The sequence below is a fragment of the Nycticebus coucang genome, chromosome 2 (genome assembly GCF_027406575.1).
Source record: "Nycticebus coucang isolate mNycCou1 chromosome 2, mNycCou1.pri, whole genome shotgun sequence".
NCBI classification, from domain to species: Eukaryota; Metazoa; Chordata; class Mammalia; order Primates; family Lorisidae; genus Nycticebus; species Nycticebus coucang.
Genome location: NC_069781.1, coordinates 165,712,402 through 165,734,571, shown reverse-complemented (window position 1 = coordinate 165,734,571; position 22,170 = coordinate 165,712,402). Strand labels below are relative to the sequence as shown.

The 22,170-nt window shown below is 40.2% G+C and overlaps 1 protein-coding gene across 1 annotated transcript in view; it reads right to left on the bottom strand.

The window, feature by feature from the left end:
• Window positions 1–790: 790 nt before the first annotated feature.
• Window positions 791–22,170, bottom strand: part of LRRC36 (leucine rich repeat containing 36) — a 51,303-nt gene continuing 29,923 nt past the window's right edge. Inside the window, exons 8-14 of the mRNA XM_053603924.1 lie at window positions 18,018–18,458; window positions 15,196–15,494; window positions 10,651–10,816; window positions 9,048–9,193; window positions 7,311–7,434; window positions 3,796–3,910; window positions 791–1,127 (exon numbers count right to left, since the gene is read on the bottom strand). Coding sequence (XP_053459899.1) covers window positions 902–1,127; window positions 3,796–3,910; window positions 7,311–7,434; window positions 9,048–9,193; window positions 10,651–10,816; window positions 15,196–15,494; window positions 18,018–18,458 — 1,517 coding nt within the window. The 3' untranslated portion in view covers window positions 791–901. The remainder of the gene's footprint in view (window positions 1,128–3,795; window positions 3,911–7,310; window positions 7,435–9,047; window positions 9,194–10,650; window positions 10,817–15,195; window positions 15,495–18,017; window positions 18,459–22,170) is intronic.

Genomic DNA, 22,170 nt, shown 5'->3' with positions numbered 1-22,170 from the left:
ATTTTTCTTGGGGGCTCCAGATCTTCCATCTTGGCCTGTCAAGTCCTCACTGAAGCCTTCTCCAGTTTCCCATGGTGGGCATTACTCCCTCTCTCTTCAGGGCATCTTTAGGCTTTTGTTTAGACCTATTTGGGACCAATTCCAAGCTTTGACAAAGTTCCATCATATGCATTTTTTTGACTAAATTATTGGCCACTCTGGGGTAGATCCAGATTTTATCACCCTTTCACTAAACTGGGAGGAAACTCAAAACATGTTTGATGAATCAATAAATATAAAAATTCTCTACAAATTTCTTCTAACAAAAAAAGACATCTGGGCGGTGCCTGTGGCTCAGTCGGTAGGGCGCCGGCCCCATATACCGAGGGTGACGGGTTCAAACCCGGCCCCGGCCAAACTGCAACCAAAAAATAGCCGGGCGTTGTGGCGGGCGCCTGTAGTCCCAGCTACTCCGGAGGCTGAGGCAAGAGAATCGCTTAAGCCCAGGAGTTGGAGGTTGCTGTGAGCTGTGTGAGGCCACGGCACTCTATGAGGGCCATAAAGTAAGACTCTGTCTCTACAAAAAAAAAAAAAAAAAAGACATCTAATGGATGTTCTTTTTTTAACTTTCTACCACGCAATTTCAAATGACATTGGGAAAAAATCTCTAGTGCTTTTTTCCTTTTCGACACAATATGATACAATAATACAATGCCTGGGACTAAGTGCCAGCTATTTCTGTAGGTAGATGGAAAGAATGACTCCCTAGGAAGAGATAAATACAGAAATAAAAAGAAGGACCAATACAATGTAATCAGAATATGTATTTTTCTTAATCTTTGTGGGTAAATACCACCACAGTGGTGATACTGATGTTGAGAGCTCTGTGGATGAGAAGGAGGCTGCAGAGAGGTATGCCATGCTAGCTCCATAAGCCAGGCTCTGGGACAGCATCTGAAATACTCTGTATTAGATACTGACCGGTGTCATGCACCACTGGTGAGGAGGAAGACAGTGTGCTTTTCCCAAAGGGCGAAGATCTCCCCAAATGATGACTCTTCTCAGGAGGCAGGAGTGCTTTCCCAGAATAACCTTTTTGCTCTTTGTTCAGCTGCTGCAGCAGATACTCATTTGTTACCACCAGGGATCTGAGGCCCAGAGGGAAAAAGCAATCATGAAATCACAAAAGCAAAGGAGATACCATTCAGATCTGAAGTGTTTGCTAAAGGCAAAAGTACAACAAAATAACCTCTTTAAATAGAAAGAATTGTCCAATTTATGAGCAGGTTATTTTAAAGCAGACCTACATTTTCTTCATTACAATTCTGTTTGATTGTGTTCCAGGCTGACTGAAGCAATAATATATTTCACATTTTATATAGCGGTTGTTCTGTTTTTTTCCAAAGCACTTTCATGATGAGGTAAGTGGCAGCCCTGGGTCACTGGCACCTCACTGGGCCTTCAATTTCTACCCCCAAATTGTAACTTCTATTTTGTCTCCTCTATCCTACCTCTGCAATGGACTAATAGTACTGGTCATGACTATATCCTTGGACTCTGGATTATCATCTTATGTTAAAAGCCATCGATATATAAGGTTTTAAAAAATGATGTATAGGGTGGCGCCTATGGCTCAAAGGAGTAGGGTGCTGGCGCCATATGCTGGAGGTGGCGGGTTCAAGCACAGCCCCAGCCAAAAACTGCAAAAAAAAAAAAATATGTATACACAATGTTATTCATTATAGTACTATATTTAACAGCAAAATACTGTTAACCGAAATGTCCATCAATAGAGGATTAATAAACTGTACAGCCATATAATGGCTGCTATAAAAAGAAATGAGAACTAAAACTTTATATCATGAACTGATTTTCAAGACAAAATGTCAAAGAAACACTCTGCTTCTTTTTATGTAATAAAAGAGAATACAAATATACACTCACATCCACAATAGAAGGTTAGTGAGAGGGGAAGGAAAAGATAGAGGAGACAGGAAAAGATGATGGAAAAATGATGATACATTTTTCTGAATGTATATTGTTTTATAGATTTGACTTTGGACTATGTAAATGTTTTACAATTATAAAAACAAGATTAAATTGAAATAATAAAAAATTTCCTAAGAATCAAAAGCAAAATGAAGCAAATGAGCCTGTATATTGAAATGATGGTTTAACAACACATAGATTATTTCAGGTTAATTTAAAATATAGTATTTTGATTGTATATTATTAAAGTAATATACCCTTTGTTCTGAAAGTGTGATCTCCAGACCAGTAGGAACAGCTGTTGAAAACTTATTCGAAATGCAAATTCTCAGGCCAGTGTGGTGGCTCATGCCTGTAATCCTAGCACTCTGGGAAGATAAGACAGAGGAATGCTTGAGTGAAGGAGTTTAAGACCAGCCTGAGCATGATCCAGACCCTTTCTCTACTAAACATAGAAAAATTAGCTGGGTGAGGTGGTGCACACCTGTAATCCCGGCTGCTCAGGAGGCTGAGGCAGAAGGATTCCTTGAGCCCAGGAGTCTGAGGTTGCAGTGAGCTAAGATGACATCACTGCACTCTACTTGGGGTGACAGAGCAAGATTGTCTCCAAAAAATAATAAGAAATGCAAATTCACAGTTTCCAACATAGACCTGCTGAATTAGAAATTCTTGGGTAGGGCCCAGTAGTCATTCAGGTAATTCTGATTCATACCCAAGTTTGAGGACCATGTTATGCTATTTCTTTACTTTTGTAACATTATCTGGGTCTAATCCTCTGATTATGAAGCTGACAAAATGAATATCAGGAAGTGAAGTTTGAAGTTGAAGATTTGGGGTTGGGGTGCTTATATTTAAAATTCATTGGGCTGGGCATAGTGGTTTATGCCTGTAATTCCAACTACTTGGGAGCCTGAGGTAGGAGGATTGCTTAAGGTCAGGAGTTTGAGGCCAACCTGGGCAACATAGCGAGACCTCGTCTATTAAAAAGACAAAACTTCATCGAAAGTCCTAGTAAAGGTGGGCTAGCAAATCAGTAAGGGCTTCTCTAAACATACCAATAGTGTTGAGATATCCTGATATTTTCCTAGCCTGTATCCTGAGAGGACTCTTCTTTGGAGAGGCTAATGCTACTGGGCACGGTGGGTAAATACCACCACAGTGGTGGGTGGTACTGGTGTTGAGAGCTCTTAACCTCTGAAGAGAAAACATACTTTGAATTCTTTCCCTGTCACTCTCTGTTGATTGCTCTTGAAGTGTCTTCTGTGACCCAAAGGCAGCATTTTCCAGAGGATTCAGATGGTTGATTTGGGGGTATATAGTGACCAAAAAATGTTAGCTGAAGCTGGATGTGGTGGCTCACACCTGTAATCCTAGCACTCTGGGAGGCCAAGGCAGGTGGATAGCTTGAGTTCATGAGTTCAAAACTAGTCTGAGCAAAAGTGAGATCCCATTCTCTACTAAAATAGAAAAAAACTCAGGCAAGTGGATTGCTTGAGCCCAAGAGTTGGAGGTTGCTGTGAGCTATGATGCCACAGCACACTACCCAGGGAAATAGCTTGAGACTCTGTCTTAAAAAAAAAGTTAGCTGACAAAGGTCCTATTAAATCCAGTGAGAAACTACCTCAGTGTTATAATCCACCAATGTCAACAAGACATTTAGTCCCTGGTGTGTCATGGAAAGCAGTACTTTGATCCCCGACCTAAATGGCCAGATACAGGAGGTTTACACACAGAAAGGAATGTATAGATATTAACTTTCCAAGCTAAACAAAAGAAAGAGAAGTAAACATCTGCTTCCAGAAGACAGCTAGATAGACCCTCTCCTACCTCTGACTTTCATGGAGAAGGGCAACTGTCTCCTCTAGCTTTTTCAGCTGGGTAAGCTCCTGGTTTAGACAAGCTACTTGCATGGTCAGCTGTTGGTTTTTTCGTAGAAGATCGTCTACAAAGAATACAGTAGCCAGGGTGAACAAGATTCCAAGCTGCTAGTCTTTGAGTAGAGCATAAATATTTAGATCTTATTACATCTTGAGAATTGGGGCCCCACCAACTCCACACTCCATTTGCCGTTCCGTCTCTCAGAGACAGAAGATATATTAGCAAGAATATCAATAGATCACACTCTATATTATCACACCCCATATTACACACGATCTCCACAATAGATCAGAGTTGAAATTCAACCACTTAATATCGCACGTTAGTTCATTCTTCTGATTTTGACTCAAGCTAATAACTCTGCCCCATAGCACTGTTACAAGGATTCAGTTAGACACCTGTCCTCATTTAAATAGGCAGGCAGCAAACATTAGGTCTCTCTCTGTATTCTCCGGTTTAGTTTGTGAATGTATGTCCTTCACTTCCTATGTAATATGTAAAAATGTCTAGAACTGTGTCAGGCACATAGTAATCATTCGATGAGTACTTGCAAAAACTGAATTTGCGGCCAAACACTCATACCCAGATCCCCAAACGTGCTACCATTGCCTGCAATAATAATGTAAGTAAAAGCACAGGAGACCGGGCGCAGTGATTCATTCCTGTAATCCTAGCACTCTGGGAGGCGGAGGCAGGTAGATTGCCTGAGCTCACAGGTTCAAGACCAGCCTGAACCAGTGCAAGACCCCCGTCTCTAAAAATAGCCAGCAGTTGTGGCAGGCGCCTGTAGTCCCAGCTACCCAGGCATTGCTTCAGCCCAAGAGTTTGAGATTGCTGTGAGCGATGACACCACGGCACTATACCAAGGGCAACAAAAGGGAGACTCTGTCTCAAAAAAAAGGGGGGAGGCAGTGCCTGTGGCTCAAAGGAGTAGGGCGCTGGCCCCATATACCAGAGGTGGCGGGTTCAAACCCAGCCCTGCCAAAAACTGCAAAAGGAAAAAAAAAGCACAGGAACTCTGGTCCTAAGGGCGTCAGTCTTCCAGAATAATGCTTCTTAAATTTCAATATCACCTGAGCATCTTGCTAAAAATAGATTCTGATTCAGCAGGTTTGAGGTGAGGCCCAAAAACCTACTTATTTAACAAGCTTTCAGGTGATGCTAATATGGATCATATTTTGAGCAATAGGGTTCTCGACGGTGGAAGACTGGGCTGCAACAGCTGTATTTTTCATTAGTAAGTCAAAATACTGTATTGGGCCACACGGCTGATTGAAAGTAAGTACAAGGGCGGCACCTGTGACCCAAAGGAGTAGGGCGCCGGCCCCTATTCCTTTGCTGGAGGTGGTGGGTTCAAGCCCAGCCCAGGCCAAAAACTGCAAAAAAAAAAAAAAAAAAGAAAGTAAATACAGGGAGTCCCCAAGTTACAAACACCCAACTGACATGTCTCACACTTATGAATGGAGGCTATTACAGTAATAGGTACTGTACTTGTTCTAACTTTCATACAAATTCAACTTAAGAATAAACCTACAGGCCAGGCACAGTGGCTCATGCCTATAATTCTAGCAGCCTGGGAGGCTGAGGCAGGAGTATTCCTTGAGCTCAGGAGTTCAAGACCACCCTGAGCAAGAGCAAGAACTTGTCTCTGCTAAAAATAGGAAAAATTAGCCAGGCCTTGTGGTGGATGCCTATAGTCCCAACGCAGGAGGCTGAGGCAGAGGCATTGTATGAACCCGGGAGTTTGAGGCTTCTGTGAGCTAGGGTGGCACCATGGCACGCCAGCCTGAGCAACAGAATGAGACTTTGTCTCAAAAAAATCCACAAAAGCAACAACAAAAAAAATCCCTACAGAATCTATCTTGTTTATAACGTAAGGACTGTCTTCATCTAGTGGAAAAACACCTACTTTTATTTTCAGAGTAAGTAAGTGGAGACTGATATCTTGATTATTCAGACGTGTATCAGATAGTCCTGAGATTTAACAGTGGGTATCAGTGCTTTCAAATCAGAAAATTCCAGATTGAGTTCCTTGTATAAATTTATACTCCTGTAATTTGCTTAGGGGAGCTGAACTAGTTTGTTGAGGACAAACTTTAATTAAAATACTGGCCTAAACTATGCAGATAATAAAATAGAATAAGTCGAGACTTAAATGGGATATTACTTTTCACTTATCACAATGGCAAAAGAAAAAGATATCCAGGGTTGACAAGGGTGGAGTGAAAAGAGCATTCAAGTGCACTGGTAATATGAGTGTAAATTGAAACAACTCTCTTGGGAGCCATTATGTAACAAAACCCTCAAAAATGTCCACATACTTTGATTCATTAATTCTACTTCTACGAATTTATCTTAGGAAAACAGTCTGAAATGTATACAAAGATTTATAGCAGCATTATTTATGATAGAATCAATATTAGGACTCTCAGTTCCAAAAGATGGGAAGAAAGATAATCTCAGAGAAGCATTTTCATTCAAAGGCCTTTTCTTCCACTTCAAGTCTTTCTTTTGAGTGTTTGGAAATTGTCTAAAATAATTTATATTCTATGTGTTTTATTATATTTATATAACCATTATATAAATATAACCAATAATAGCAGCTCTATTTGTAATAGCAAACATTAGAAACCACTATATAGAGGACTAAACAGATAAATATGTTGTATTCATGTGATATGATAGGAAATTGTTATACCAGTGGTTCTCAACCTTCCTAATGCCGCGATGTATTTTCATTGTTACAAAGGGGTCACGACCCACTGGTTGAGAACCACTGCATTGTACTGTTAAGCTAATGATATTAGGACATAGAAATCAGGTGTGTGATTGCCCCAGGTGGACAGTGAGGAAAACTGCACATGAGTGTAAGGGAACTTTCTGGAGTAACAGAAATGTTACTCAGTTACTCTGAATTTTGATTTAGATCAAACTTAAAATCTATCTTGTTGTATGTAAATTAATTTGCAAGGGTGCAATGGTATGCACCTGTAATCCTAGCTACTTGGGAGGCTGACATGGGAGGGTCACATGAGCCTAGGAGCTAGAGACCAGCATGGGCAACACAGCAAGACTCCCTCTCAAAAAATAAAGTATTTTTTTTTAAATCAGGACACTTAAATTTCGATCTCAAAAAGGTACCTATAAAGGTAAGGTGTGAGAAAACACACCAAAAACACTAACAGAAGTTATTGCTAGGTCATGGAGTTATATTTTCCTTACATTTTTCATACTTATTTTAAAGAACATTTTCTATTGCTATAATCACAAAAGCAAGCGTCATTCTCAAAAGCAATAATATTTATACATATTTGATGCTGACAAAGAGCTTCATCTAGTAACTCAAGCCACCTGCATTACAGTCTAAAAGGCAAGATGATTGTTTCATTAACTGCCAAGAAAAGTCATGACCAATAGATCAAAGGCAGCCATAGGACCCCCACACATGGCTTTCCCAAACTTACCATAAGCAGGGGACTGGTGCCCACTCACAGCGGAGGTGGTAGCACCTTCCTCCAAATGCTGGATTTTTTCTGACAAAAGAAGGTTTTCCTCTAACACTCTGACCAGTTTTTGCTTCAAAGTGTCCTTTAGATCAGAAAACAAAACACAAACACATTAAGAAACTGATATCCTGAGGAATGCTTTTAGAGGACTGAAATAATCTTTTCTCTATTTAGTTTTAAACTGAACGGAAATCAACTCTCTGTCTTACTAGAATTTTATTATTAGTTTGTTAGTAAACACAACTGAAGAGCAGCAATCAAATTGATCACATGGAGTCACAACCTTTCCTATGAGTTAACCACTACTCTTGCAGAACTGGTCATTTTGACAAAAGGCCAGCTTTCTGAGTCATCTACCTAAAGTTTCTAGAACTGCACTTTGTGTCTGAAAATTCTCTAATGTTAAGAAAGGGGGGAAAGGGCTGGGCGCAGTGGCTCACGCCTGTAATCTTAGCACTCTGGGAGGCCAAGGTGGATGGATTGCTTGAGCTCTGAAGTTCAAGACCAGCCTGAGCAAGAGTGAGACCCCATCTCTACTGAAAATAGAAAAACTAGCTGCTGGGCATAGTGGTACATGCCTGTAGTCCCAGCTACTCAGGAGGCTGAGGCAAGAGGATTTCATGAGCCCAAGAGTTTGAGGTTACTGTGAGCTATGATAATGCCATGGCACTCTACCCAGGGGGGGACAGAGAAAGACTGTATCTCAAAAAAAAAAAAAAAAACAAGAATGGAGAAGCAAGAATCCAATGTACTCAATTCTAATATGAAGGCAACCTAATATGAAGATGACCTAATACAATACAAGTGGGGGATAGGGAAATGAGGGATGGGGAGAGGGAGGAGGGAGGGGGATGGAGGGTTATGGTGTATGGCACACCTTTTGGGGGTGGGACACAATTACAAGAGGGATTTTACCTAACAACCACAATCAGTGTAACCTAATTCTTTGTACCCTCAATGAATCCCAAACAATAAAACAAAAAACAAAAAAGAAAAGAAAGAAAGAAAATGTTTGTGACTTAAAAAAAAAAAATGGAAAAAGGGCTGGGTATGGTAGTTCACACCTGTAATCCTAGCACTCTGGGGAGTTGAGGCAGGAGGATTGCTTGAGCTCAAGAATCTGAGACCAGCCTGAGCAAGAGTGAGATCCCAACTCTACCAAAAATAGAAAAATTAGCTGGGTTAGTCTTAGCTACAGAGGCTGAGGCTGAGGCAGGAGTTTAAGGTTATCGTGAGCTAGGCTGATGCCATGACACTCTAGCCTGGGCAATAGAATGAGACTGTCTCAAAAAAAGAAAGAAAAGAAAAGGGAAAAAAAGCTTGGTCCTCTCCCAGATGCTCCAGAATGGCCCTGACCCCTTATTCAGGGCTCTCAACTCCATCAGAAGGCAGGAAAGACAATCCCAGACATATTCGCCTTCCTCACGGGACCAGATCATAGCCTTCAAGAACAGGATCTTAAATATTTTCAGTACAAGGCTTTTTAGATTTTTAAAATTTGTTTCTTTCTTCCCATTTCAAATCTTTCTTTAGAATTTTTGGACATGGGTTGAGGAACCTCCAAGTTGTCCCTGTCCTGGCAAGTTTTGTGTTCCTACTTTGCCCTGACTTTTTCATATTTTGGTCAGCTGGCGATGCTCTAGTGCTGCTGCTCTGTCATTTTGTAGAAAAGGAGGACAGATGAGAGAGGCATACCATGTCATTAGGGACCAACTGCCCAGTCTCCTTCAGTTCAAGCTCCCTCCTGCGCAAGGCTTTGGCCATATCTTCAGGATATGAGTGACTCCACTGCTGTGAAGGAGCTGGGACTACCAATGACAGAAGCAAATCTCGAGCAGGACCTGCCAAAAATTCAGGTTGGGGACGCCCACCAATCTTAAAAGCTAAAGCACAGAATTCCTAGTCAATAATTACCAGCCCTGTAGAGCAAATCTCCCTTTTGTAAGATTTTAGTATGTGGCTTTAAGAGATGTTTTATGAAGGACAAAAAGTTATATCCCACATCCTCTGTGGAGAAACAGTAGCAGCCCCCCATAAGTATGCTATTCCCTAGTGGTTCTCAACCTTCCTAATGCCGCGAACTGTTAATACAGTCAAAAGGGGTCTCGATCCACAGGTTGAGAACCGCTGCCCTAGTCATTAGTGGCCCCAGGGGATGATTTCCTACAAAATGGGAGCAATACTTTCTCATGGGAAGGAAAATAACAGGGCTAGGACTTCTTCTGTATGTGCCGAGGCAGGTGGATTGCTTGACCTCAACAGTTCAAGACCAGCCTGAACAAGAATGAGACCCCATCTCTACTAAAAATAGAAAAACTAGCCGGGCGTGGTGGAACACTTCTGTAGTGCCAGCTACTCAGGAGGCTGAGGCGAGAGGATCACTCAAGCCCAAGAGTCTGAAGTTGCTGTGATCAGCTGAGACTCTGTCTCAAAAACCAAAAATGAATAAGCAAAACTGCTTGTCATCATGCTTCTAAAAAAGAATCCCTAAAGAGCCCAGGTCATTTCTGCGTTTGAGTATTCAAATCATAGCATTTCAACAGTCATCTCAAAACTCTGATGATCAAACCCAATTTCTGTTGTATTCATTATTGGAACTTTCCCAAAGATCATAAAATCTTTTTTTTTAACATCCTCTGTAGTTTTTATTTAATCTGAATGACATACATTACAAATACAATTAATCTTTTAAAATTTTTTTATAATTGTTAACCTGACTGTTTTTGATATTACCAAAAACAAACAAAAAAATTCAAATGAGGAGCAAAACAATTGGTACTACACAGTTGAAAAGAGTGCTGATTTTTTTTTTTTTTTTTTTTTGGAGACAGAGTCTCACTTTGTCACCTTTGGTAAGGGTGCTGTGGCATCATAGCTCACAGCAATCTCAAACTATTGGGCTCAAGTGATTCTCATGCCTGAGCCTCCCAAGTAGCTGGGACTACAGGCGTCTGCCACAATGCCTGGCTATTTTTAGAGATGGGGTCGCACTCTGGCTCAGGCTGGTCTCAAAGCTGTGAGCTCAGGCAATCCACCCGCCTTGGCCTCCCAGAGTGCTGGGATTATAGGCGTGAGCCACCGCATCTGGCCAAGAGTGGTGATTTTTTTAAAAAATAAAGGATATGGAAAAAACGCAGATTTGTTAATTATGGTGTTTCTAAGATGTTGTGGTAAGTGATCATGAGAAAGTTTTCCCTGAAGGTTAAGGGGACCAAGTGGCTTTTATTAAGCAGAACACAGAGCACAGAGCAGAAGCAAGGCTCAGCCCTCTTCAGGAACTGAGAGTGCATTCACTCACCAAGGAACTTCTTGTTCAGGAGGAGGGACCCAGAGCCGCTCCAGTGCTTATCCACAAGCTCCAGGAGCTGTCTGAGGACAGTGGCCACATGGGGGGTTCTGGCCGAGATTGGGGGACTGTGGTTTCCAGGCAAACCATGCAAACTGCCCAGATCACTAGAGAGAGGCTCAAGAAAAAAAAAAAAAAAGAACCAACCATTTGTCATTCTTACGCAATATGGGAAGTAAGAATCCAGACATTTAAAGTATTAACGTTTAAAAAAAGTAAAAAGGAATGACTTCATCTTGCATTTTGGATTTGAATAGCATATTATGTCCAAGGCATATGCAATAAGATATTCGAGAATAATTGCAAAGGTAACAGTAACTTCCACCATAATTTTTTGTAGGAATTTTCTTTTCTTTTTTATTTTTTTTAAGACAGAGTCTCACTTTGTCACCCTCAGTAAAGTGCTATGGCATCACAGCTCACAGCCACCTCAAACTCTTGGGCGCAAGTGATTTTCTTGCCTCAGCCTTCCAAGAGGCTGGGAGTACAGGCAGGCACTTGCCATAACATCTGGCTATTTTTAGAGACGGGGGTCTTGCTCTTGCTCAGGCTGGAAGGAATTTTCAAAAGTAGATAAAAAATATGTTGTTTGATAACTACGTTCAATATATTGAACTGTGTTATATAATATGTTCTGTTCAATATATTATGTTATACAATATGGAAAAATTGAATTGTAGAACATTAAGAATATATCATAAAGTAAAATGGGGGAGTTATTTAATAAAAAATATAACCACAGTAAGCTTATCTTTAATGCATTAATATATAATAGACACAAATAGCCAATATAACTTTTTTATTAATTTTTTTGGAGACAAGCTCTTGCTATGTTGACTAGGCTGGCCTCAAAGTCCTGGGCTCAAGCAATCCTCCTGGCTCACCCTCCTGACTAGCTGGGACTACAGGTGCATGCCACTGTGCCCTGCTATAACATTTTAAATGTTACATATTAAGTGTTATTGTTGGACCTCATACTAAGATACTTTTTATTCAGTAACAATCACATATAGATACATCTGTAGGATAAAATTCACAATTGTTTTTATTCAGACCTATTATATCATATATAATTTATATAATTGTAAACTTTATGTATAAATCTATCTACTGATCTTGTCTGCAGGGTCTCACGGACTTTAATAAAGCTGATATACATTCAAAATAGCCAAATTATTTTTCAATATTTGGTTCTTTTGATGTAAAAAAACTATAGATAATTAATTAGCTAATGTCATCACATCTGACAACTGTGAAGCAGAACACCAAAGACTTGAGTTACTTGAATTAATAGGGAAAGGCATTACAAATGGGATAAACATTTATTCAACAGATCTGTATTGGGCACTGATTGTGTGTCTTTAGAGTACTGTATAAGGGATGTGGACATTTGAAAAGGTAAAGATGAGGTCTTTTAAGAAGTTCACAACCCGACTGAGAAGAAAAGTCACAGAAAGTCCAGTTACGCAGCCACCTTAGAGGAACTAATCAAACATGAAGATTCAGTCATTGTATTCAACTGTATTATAACTGTGTCTATATATAATATCACGGAGCAACTTGCAGACTTACATATGCCTTTCAGAACTTTCATTTATCACAGTCTAGTTATGGTTGGGATAATTCTAATGAATGTTTTAATAATTTTGTTACTTTTCATGGACTTTTATCAGTAAATTATGCCTTACGGCTTTTCTACAATATATTTTTTCTAGACAGAGTCCCCCTTTGTCACTCTTGGTAGAGTGCCATGGCCTCATAGCTCATAGCAACCTCAAACTCTTGGGCTCAAACAATCCTCTTGCTTCAGTTTTCATTTTTAGTAGAGACGAGGGTCTCACTTTTGCTCAGGCTGGTCTCAAACTCGTGAGCTCAACCGATCCACCTGCATCAACCTTCCAGAGTGCTAGGATTACAAGCATGAGCCACCATGCCTGCCTATTTTTTGTATTTATGTATGTATGTATGTATGCATATATGTATGTATTTATTTAGAGATGGGGTCCCACTCTGTCATGCGGTGGTGTAATCATAGCTCACTGTAACCTTGAATTCCTGGGCTCAAATGATCCTCCTAGCTAGGTCTCCCAAGGTGCTGGGATTACATGCATGAGCCTTTACACCCAGCCTCATTAATTTGTATACTTTATGTCTCTGAAGTCTGTTGGTCAAAATAAACTTTACAATCACAAAGTCATATGTAGTTTAACTTTGTGCATCATGGGATTACGCTTTACAACTTTTTAAAAATTATTATTATTATTTTTATTGTTGGGGATTCATTGAGGGATGCTTTATAACTTTTAAAATACTCTTTTCTTTTTAGCAATTTTATGACTTAACACCTTTCAGAAACTAACCGTATATTTCTCATATGTTTATATTCAAGCAGCTACCCTGTTTCCCCGAAAATAAGACATCCTCCGAAAATAAGACCTACTTACAGGAAAGATAAGACGTCCCCTGAAAATAAGACCTAGCGCATCTTTGGGAGCACACCTTAAAATAAGACACTGTCTTATTTTTGGAGAAACAGGCTATTTTAAAGTTTCCATATAAAGAAAGACAATGTCTAGCAGGAAAAAAAATAGTCTAGAAAAACACATTGAGATTTTAACAATCTGTCATGAAATAGAGGTAAAACAAATTTCCTAAAATACCTTATTAATATAATATTCCAAAAATCCTAAGTCTTGCTAGACCTTCACCCCAAATACATTAACACATAGTTCTCATAGGTATAGAAGTCCAGGCATGGTGGGGCATGCCTGTAATCTTAGCACTTTGGGAGGCTAAGGCGGGAAGATTGTTTGAGCTCAAGAATTCCAGACCAGCCTGGGTGAGAGCAAGACCTGTCTCTACAAAAAAAAAAAAAAAAAAAAGAAAGGGAGGGAGGAAGAAAGACAGAGAGAAGAGAGGAGAGAAAGAGAGAGAGAAAAAAGAAAGAAAAATAAGCCAGGTATAGTGGAGCCTGTAGTTGATGTGAGCCTGTAGTCCCAGCTATTTGGGAGGCTGAGGCAGGAGGATTGCTTGAGCACAGGAGTTTGAGGTTCCTGAGAGCTATGATGACTCAACTGCACTCCAGTCCAGGCAACAGAGCAAGACTGTAGCTCAAAACAAAAAACTGCTTTCTAGCTCAAAACCAAAAAACAAGCAAACAAAAAATTAGGTACAGGGGCTGAGAATGAAAAAAGAAACCAAAAAGCTAAACAAAGTAATATTACAAGACTGCCCCCTTTGGTGCACAAAAATTATAACCACTCCAAAGTTCTGAAAATTGAATAGAAAGTATCTAAAGAATAATAATAATAATAATGATAAACCCACACAAACAACTCGTGTTAGTCCATCCCGACATGTAAATATATTTCCAACAACAGAAAAGTGACTAGAAATAGTGGTTTTGACCAAATTCCCTGCTTCCTTACATAGCAGTAAATGAGTAACTGACAAATGGTTCATAGGACAAAGGATCTTGGGTCTAATGGAAGAGAAGGCCCTCATAGCTGTGGTTCCTCTCACTGAAGGGAACAATGCTTTATGACCTAAGTAGGACCTGGAAAAAAAATTAACATTCAAACAAACAAAAGAGGAGAGTGGATAGCCAGCACAGTGGGTGTGCCTGGCTGTAGTCTCAGTTACAGGGGGGACTGAGGCTGGAGGATCACTAGAACCCAGGAATTGAGGCGGTAGTGAGCTATGATTGTGCCACTCCACTCCCACCTGGGCAACAACAAAGTGAGACTCATCTTTAAAAAACAAAAGAAAACAAGAAATAAGCGTGGAAGGCATTATCCATGAGGACTGTACGGAAGGGCAGGGTTGAAACTTATTACTAAGAACTGATAATAATAAAGTTTTATTATATAACACTATCATACTGTGATTTCATAAAGCGAATTATGGGTAGGTTTAGGAATGGTTCTCGAGTTTTTGTTCATCCAATGAACTACTTTCAGCCAAATATCTCCTGGATAACCCAATTCATCTTCTGCTTGCTGCTACTTTGGAAAAAAATTCAGAATCATCTAAATTTCTAGACAGAAAAGGAAAACAATGCTTTTATAAGAACTATTTCAAGTTAGCCATACGTTTGTGGCTGAAGCAAATAGGTAAACATGATGAGACTATAAACATTTATGCTACAGAGACGAGTCTTCAGCAAATCCTGAGGCCCCTAGACCTCTTGTATTCCTTCCTGTTGGCAAACTCTTGTCTGCCACTTCTTATCAAAATACTTCCCCACTATGTTTATGCTCTGGAAGTAGATCAGGGACAGTTCTCTTCTGCAACAGAAATGAGAAAATGGTGGCAGTGGGGAAGGACTTTCCCAAAGGGAGAAGAATCACAGGTGTTAGCCTGGCAGTATTAGCCACTGTCCTCTGAAAATCCCTTTGAATTTCTAGCACTGTTGATCAGAACCACCCCCAGCCCCCACCCTCACCAGAACTGATCTTAAACCTGATATGTTTCTTGCACAAACGAGCTAACACTTGCCTCACTGCCTGCAGCATCTCTGGAACCATGCTTTGGATTCAGGCTGGTAAAGATATTGTCCTTCCGTTTGAATCCTCTCCTTGATGGGCTTAATGACCTTTTGGTCAAAATCTCTCTGTCTTCTGAAGTCCCAGGAGGCAACAGCAGTGTCCGCAGAGGAGCTGTCCTGTTTCCCAGGACAGAGTTGTTTGGGAAAGAACAGTGTGCTGGTATTAAATCCCCAAGGCTGGTGGATAATTGTTGCTCTACATTGACCAGCAGAGCAGGGTCATTGTTGAAATGGGTTGCGGCATACAGATCTGTGGAGGAAACAGGCTGGGAGATGAACCTGCCCTTCAACCCCCCCGTGTCTCACTGCTATCCACACCTAGCCTGGAGTCCAACGGTCATAACAACTACTCCCATATGTAACCATATACAACCTCAACTCTCTGGCCCCCTTCTTTTTGACAAAACCCCAACTCTGGTTAAATCTAACTGTCCACGTGTGCCAAGCCTACACCAGAGCAGTGGAACGTGGCTGAAGGACAGCATGCATCTCTTCTGACCCTCCTCACTTTAAACTCATGACCACTATCTTAACCAGGCCCTGAGTACTGCCCAGCTCTCTTAATATATTACTCTAGTCAATTTACGCATCTGTCATCTGAGATGATTATTTCACATCTCTTTTCCCTTCAGACTTCCAACATTTTTTCCTCCTTCCTTACCGTCAGGTGCCAACCTCCTTATTTTTCTGAGCAAACTGGCTATCAAAGAAGACATCTATGTGATCCCACCACTAAACCTACCAACTCATCTGTATTTGTATAAATTCTCTGCCTTCTTTCCAGATAAAATAGATAAACTCTGTGCTTCTCTCAAAGGCCAACCTCTCCATTAGAGGGCTGGACTCCATTTCTTGTGATTTTGTGTTCTTTCTCTCAGGCGTCATCAATTTTCCCTCTACTGGATCATCTTCATCAGGATCACCTTGACACCTCCCCTCCACTCCCACCAGTTATAGTTCTATTTCTCTGCTCCCCTTTACCGCAAAACTCCTTGAAGGGGGTTGAATATATTCAGCAACTCTAATGCCTCACTTCCAATTTTTCCTTGAACTCACCTCAATGAGGCTTATATTGTCATGCATCCCCTAAAGCTTTTCACTAATGCCTTCTGCTTTGCCAAATGCCTCAGTCCTGGCTCATTCCTTCTCAATAAGGAGCATTTAATGCAGCATTGATCAGTCCCTCTTTCCCGAAACACGTACTTTACTGGGCTTCCAGGACACCACTTCCTCTTGGCTTTTTTCCCTCTTACATTGCCGGCTGCCTTTTTCTCACTCTCCATGATGGTCTCTTTTTATCCACTAGACTTCTAATGCTTAGAGGGCTCAGGATCAGCCCTCAGATTTCTTTTCTATCTATATTCACTCCCTAAGGGAGATTTTAGCCTTAATGCCATCCATACACTTATCATCCACAAATTTCTATTTCCAGCCACGCCTTTTCCTTGAAATCCAGACAAGTGTGACCAATATCAAATTGGCATCTCTGGGAAGTTTTAATAGGCACCTCAAACTTGATATGTCTAAAACCCAACCTCTTGATGTTGTATCTTAAAACCTGTTCTTCCCACTTTTTTTCCGTCTTGGTAAATGAAAGCTCCATTCTTCTAGTTATTCAGAGTGAAAACCAGGGAGTCATCATTGACTCTCTTGCTCCTACACTCCCAAACATCTGAAGGTAATGGATAGCAGTGTATCTGGCTATATCAGCAAATCACGGGGTGTCATCTTCAAAATGTAGTCAGAATTTCACCACCACCCTTGCCATCTATCTAGCCTAAGCCATCAACATCTCTTATCTGGATTCTAACCTTTAAGGGTTTAACAATTTTTTACTACCTTTGGTTCCCACAGTCTATTCTCAACCCAGCATCCAGAGTAATTCTTAAGTGAGACCACACCACTCCCCTGCTATATATCCTCCAACTACTTCTGATCTCACTCAGAATAAAAGCCTGGCTACTCTCTGACTTCATCTATACACTTCCCTCTCTATGCTGTAGCTACACGGGCCTCTTCATTGTTCCTTGAACTTGGCATGCGTGTCTCAGCCTCAGGAACTTGGCACTTATCGTTCCCACTGTCTAGAAAAATCCACACGGCTTACATTCTCACTTCATTCAAGTCTCTACCTTTATGACACCTCACCAGGGACGCTTTCCCTGACTATTCTATCTACAATATCATCTCCTTCTTACTTTCTGTACCCTTATTTTTTCTTCACAGTGCTTATCATAACCTGGCATATGTTTCTATGTTAAGATGTTTATCATCTATTTTACTCCCATTATAATGTAAACTCCATAAAATTAGGGACTTGTAAAATTATGGTCATGTATATGCAGAATTTTGTTTGTTACTTTGTTTACAGAGCTAGGACAGTGTATGGAACATTATAGGTGAGTTTTGTTGAATAAATAAACAACTGAATGGTCTCTATCACTCATATAAAACTAACTTATTAAAGTGACTCAGAATAGAAATGACCATGGCCAAACAAGACTCGATGGTGCTAGAAACATGTCCTAGGATGCTACTTAACTAAATCAGCATATAATTGTGAAGTTCACATTCTATAAATGTTCTCTAATGTATCTATCATATGAAACTTATGCCCTGCAGATTTCTGGGGGTTCCAAGAATCACCAGTAACCTTGAAATACAATTTAAGAAATGCTAATGCAATTTAAGAAATATTAATCCAAAATTTCCAATTATACCTTCCATTTTCATACCTATGAAACAAACCTGTAAACTGACAGGAAGTTGTTACCTGAACTAAGTTTCAAAAGCCTTCCGGTGCTGGAGTCAGGGTTTGACAGAGAAGTCTGTAAGTCTCCACAGGAATGGGATGCAGTGGCCCTTATATCATTTGAAGGCTTTATGCGATATTCTCGATAGTTCTTGCTTCTCTGAGGTCTTTTACCAAGATTTCCGTGCATGGATAAAATTTGAGAATAATGACTATCATAATTTTCCAGACCAACATCTGAAGGTAATGGATAAGGATGGATCTGGCTAGAATCACCCACGTCCAGACGTTTACTCAAGGAGGCATCATGGGTAAGCTGGTACACATCAGGTTTTGGTATCAAGTCCTTTTCTGGAGAAGAACCTGAAGATTTATTGTCAAAAAAACATATTCGGTACCCTTCTCTAGTCATCTTCTCTGGGGATCGAACTGTGGACTGACGAGGCGAGTAGTGTCTGAATTCTAATCAGCACCAAGAGAAAAAAATCAAAACATCATGAGAATTCTTTTGGCCTGGTTGGGAGTACCTCTGTTTACTGAACATACTGTCTACAAGAAAAGGTTCTCAGGAAGAAGTGGTTTATAACTTTTTGTTTGTTTTGAGACAGTGTCTGCACTCTTGGGCTAGAGTGCAGTGGCTTCGTCATAGCTGACTGCAGCCTCAAACTCCCAGGCTCAAGCAATCCCCCTGCCTCAGCCTCCCAGGTAGCTAAGACTATAGGTGTATACCACCACAATGCCTGGGTAATTTTTCTATTTTTTGTAGAGATCAGGTCTTGCTCTTGCTTAGGCTGGTCTTGAACTCCTGGCCTCCAGCAATCCTACTGTCTCAGCTTCCCAAAGTGCTAGGATTATAGGTGTTAGCCACCATGCTCAGCTGCTTTATAATTTTGATAGACGGTAGAATAAAGTGATGAAAATACTGCCACAGGGAATACCATCAACACAACTAATAAAACATGTGGGGCATTTGTGTAAAGAGTAAAGAATCTGTAACATTCTGAAGACAAATTGGTTACTGAATCCCCTAGGAACTGAAGTATCAGAGTGTTCTAGACACTGAATTCATAAAAAAAATTGGTGTACCCCCCATGACAGTAGTTGTGATTTTATGATTGAATTTGACAGTAATTGGTCTTTGATTACATAGACTCCTTGTAATAAAGCTAAGCCTACTCCTACCCCTCAAACTCCACCTAGAGGCTTTAGGTTCACTAATTGGGAACCACTATCCTAAGCCAATTAAATGGTAGGAAATGCAAAACCTATGAAAATCCCTAGCCCAAGTACTAACCTAGCTGTAAAGCCTTTCTTTCATCTCTATCATCTCCAAAAAAGCCTCATAACAGGGCAAGAAGAGTGGACAAAAAGAGAAGGCTTTGAGCTCTTTGGTGCTTTTGTGGCTTCATATGCTTGAAGGGCTTACTTTGGAAACAAATATACATTTGAGTTAATCACACTAACTTCAAAATAGGTCATGTTTAGTGGCTTGTGCCTATAATCGTAGTCTTTTGGGATGTTGAGGTGGAAGGGTTACTTAAGCCCAGGAGTTGGAGACCAGCCTAGGCAATACAGTGTAGACCACAATTGTCTCTATGAAAAAAAAAGGCAACCAACTACCTTCTAATTTTATAGGACTTACAAGAATATTAATTTCTTACCTATTATCAACATATACAGTGGGGAAATGCTATAGAAAAATATCTTTAGGTAATGAAAAGAATCTAAGAAAGGAAGTTCAGTTTCAAGTAATGGCAAATTAGATAATTCACGCTAACCACCTGGTGATGACATTTAAAAAGTGGGATGATATATTGTATATTCTTAAAACCATCAAAGAGCTAACATGATAGTGAGGAATTTCTAGGCCAAAATCTAGAAAAAAGCAGGAACCCATTTAAATAAGTCCAGCACTTGAAGCTACATTTATTTTAGGCCCTTTAGAGCAAGATTTCCAACTCCAGGGTCCACCCAAAGTGAGGAGCATGACAAATCTCTCCCTCCCCACGTACATACACCCATTAGGATGGAACCTGAGCAGGATACAACCTTCAGAGTAAAGGTAAACTAGAAATAAACCAGCCTTTGTACTGACTGGTAATCCAGATTTGCATCATCTGGTTGGTCCAGGGAACCTCAAAACTTGAGCTGGGACTAAGATGATCCTAGAATGCTAGGGTGTCCCATGTAGCTGGTAGAAGCGAATGAAAATCTGTTCTAGAAAAGATACATTCATTCAAGACTTTCAATCATCCCTACAAATAATTTTTCAAATATAATAGCCAGTGAACAGCTAAAACCAATCAACCAAATAAAAAGGAAACAAGACAATGCAAGTTATAACCAACAGAAAAAACAAACACAGATTCACAAATGATAAGATATTGGAATTAATTATATAGCCTATAAAACAATAATGTTTACTATAGCTAAAGAAATACAAAACCAGTTAAAAATTTTCTTCTAATAAAAAGTGACCAAGTGGATTGGAAGAAGAACCAAATTAAATGTACAGAACTGAGAAGGAAAACAACTGAAATTAAGAATTTACACTTGAGCCTAGAGTTCAAGAGCAGCCTGGGCAACGTTAAGAGGCCCTGGCTCTACAAAAAAAAAAAAAAAAAAAAAATTAGCCAGACATGGTGGTGCATGCCTGTAGTTCTAGCTACTCAGGAGGCAGAGGCAGATGTATCACCAGGAGTTCAAATTTGCAGTTAATTCTGCTCATACCACTGTACTTTAGTATGGGCAAAAAAGCAGGACTGTCTTAAAAAAAAAAAACAAAAAACTATCAGCAGACAAGTCTAAAAGCAAATTAGACACGGCTAAAGAAAATGTTATTAGTAGACTGAAAGATATATCAGAAGAAATTATTAAGAATAAAGACCTGGGCGGCACCTGTGGCTCAAGGAGTAGGGCGCCAGTCCCATATGCTGGAGGTGGCGGGTTCAAACCCACCCCCTGCCAAAAAACCCACAAAAAAAAAAAAAAAGAATAAAGACCTGACAAGAAAGATGACAAATATAAAAGAATAAGAGACAAAGAGGACAAGGTAAAAATTTTTGACATGTATTTATTTAATCAACAGTACCAGAAGAATAAGAGAGAAAAATGAGTGCAGAAAACCAAAGACAATGGAAAATCTCAAAAGTTGCCAGAGAAAAAAGGAACATATCCTTGCAGGAGTGATAGACTTCCAACTGACTTATCAAAATCTACCATAAGATACAGAATATAGTGAGGACTATCAACATTCTGAAAGATCTAACTGCCAACCTAGAAATCTCTTCCCAGCAAAATTATTCTTCAAGAATGATAGTGAAATGGAGGTATTTTGAGATCATCACCATTCGTATGTAAAGTAAAGGAACATGATCTCAGAAGGGAAGTCTGGGAAGGAAAAAAGAAATGAGTGAACAGTGGTAAATAAATGGATAAATTTAAATGAACATCAACTGTATAAAAATATCTTGTGAGGTTTTTAAAAATATAGAGAATCGGGTGGCACCTATGTCTCAATGGGTAGGGCACCAGGCCCATATACTGAGGGTGGTGGGTTTGAACCTGGCCTAGGCCAAACTGCAACAAAAAATAGCTGGGCATTGTGGTGGGTGCCTGTAGTCCCAGCTACCCAGGAGGCTGAGGCAAGAGAATCGTCTAAGCCCAAGAGTTGGAGGTTGCTGTGAGCTGTGACACCACAGCACTCTACCAAGGGTGATACAGTGAGACTCTGTCCCCCAAAAACAACAAAAAAAAAAAAAAAAAAAGAGAGAGAGAGAGAATTAAAATCCATAATAATGTCTCAGCGCCTGTGGCTCAAGCGGCTAAGGCACCAGCCACATACACCTGAGCTGGTGGGTTCGAATCCAGCCCAGGCCGCCAAACAACAATGATGGCTGCAACCAAAAATAACCGGGCATTGTGGCAGGTGCCTGTAGTCCCAGCTACTTGGCAGGCTGAGGCAAGAGAATCACTTGAGCCCAGGAGTTGGAGGTTGCTATGAGCTGTAATGCCATGGCACTCTACCCAGGGTGACAGCTTGAGGCTCTGTCTCAAAAAATGGATAAATAAATAAATAAATAAAATCCATAACAATAATAATTATATATAAGTCAGGAGGGATTAAAGGAAATAAGGAATTCTAAATTCTTTTATCTCCTCAAGAGAATAGTTA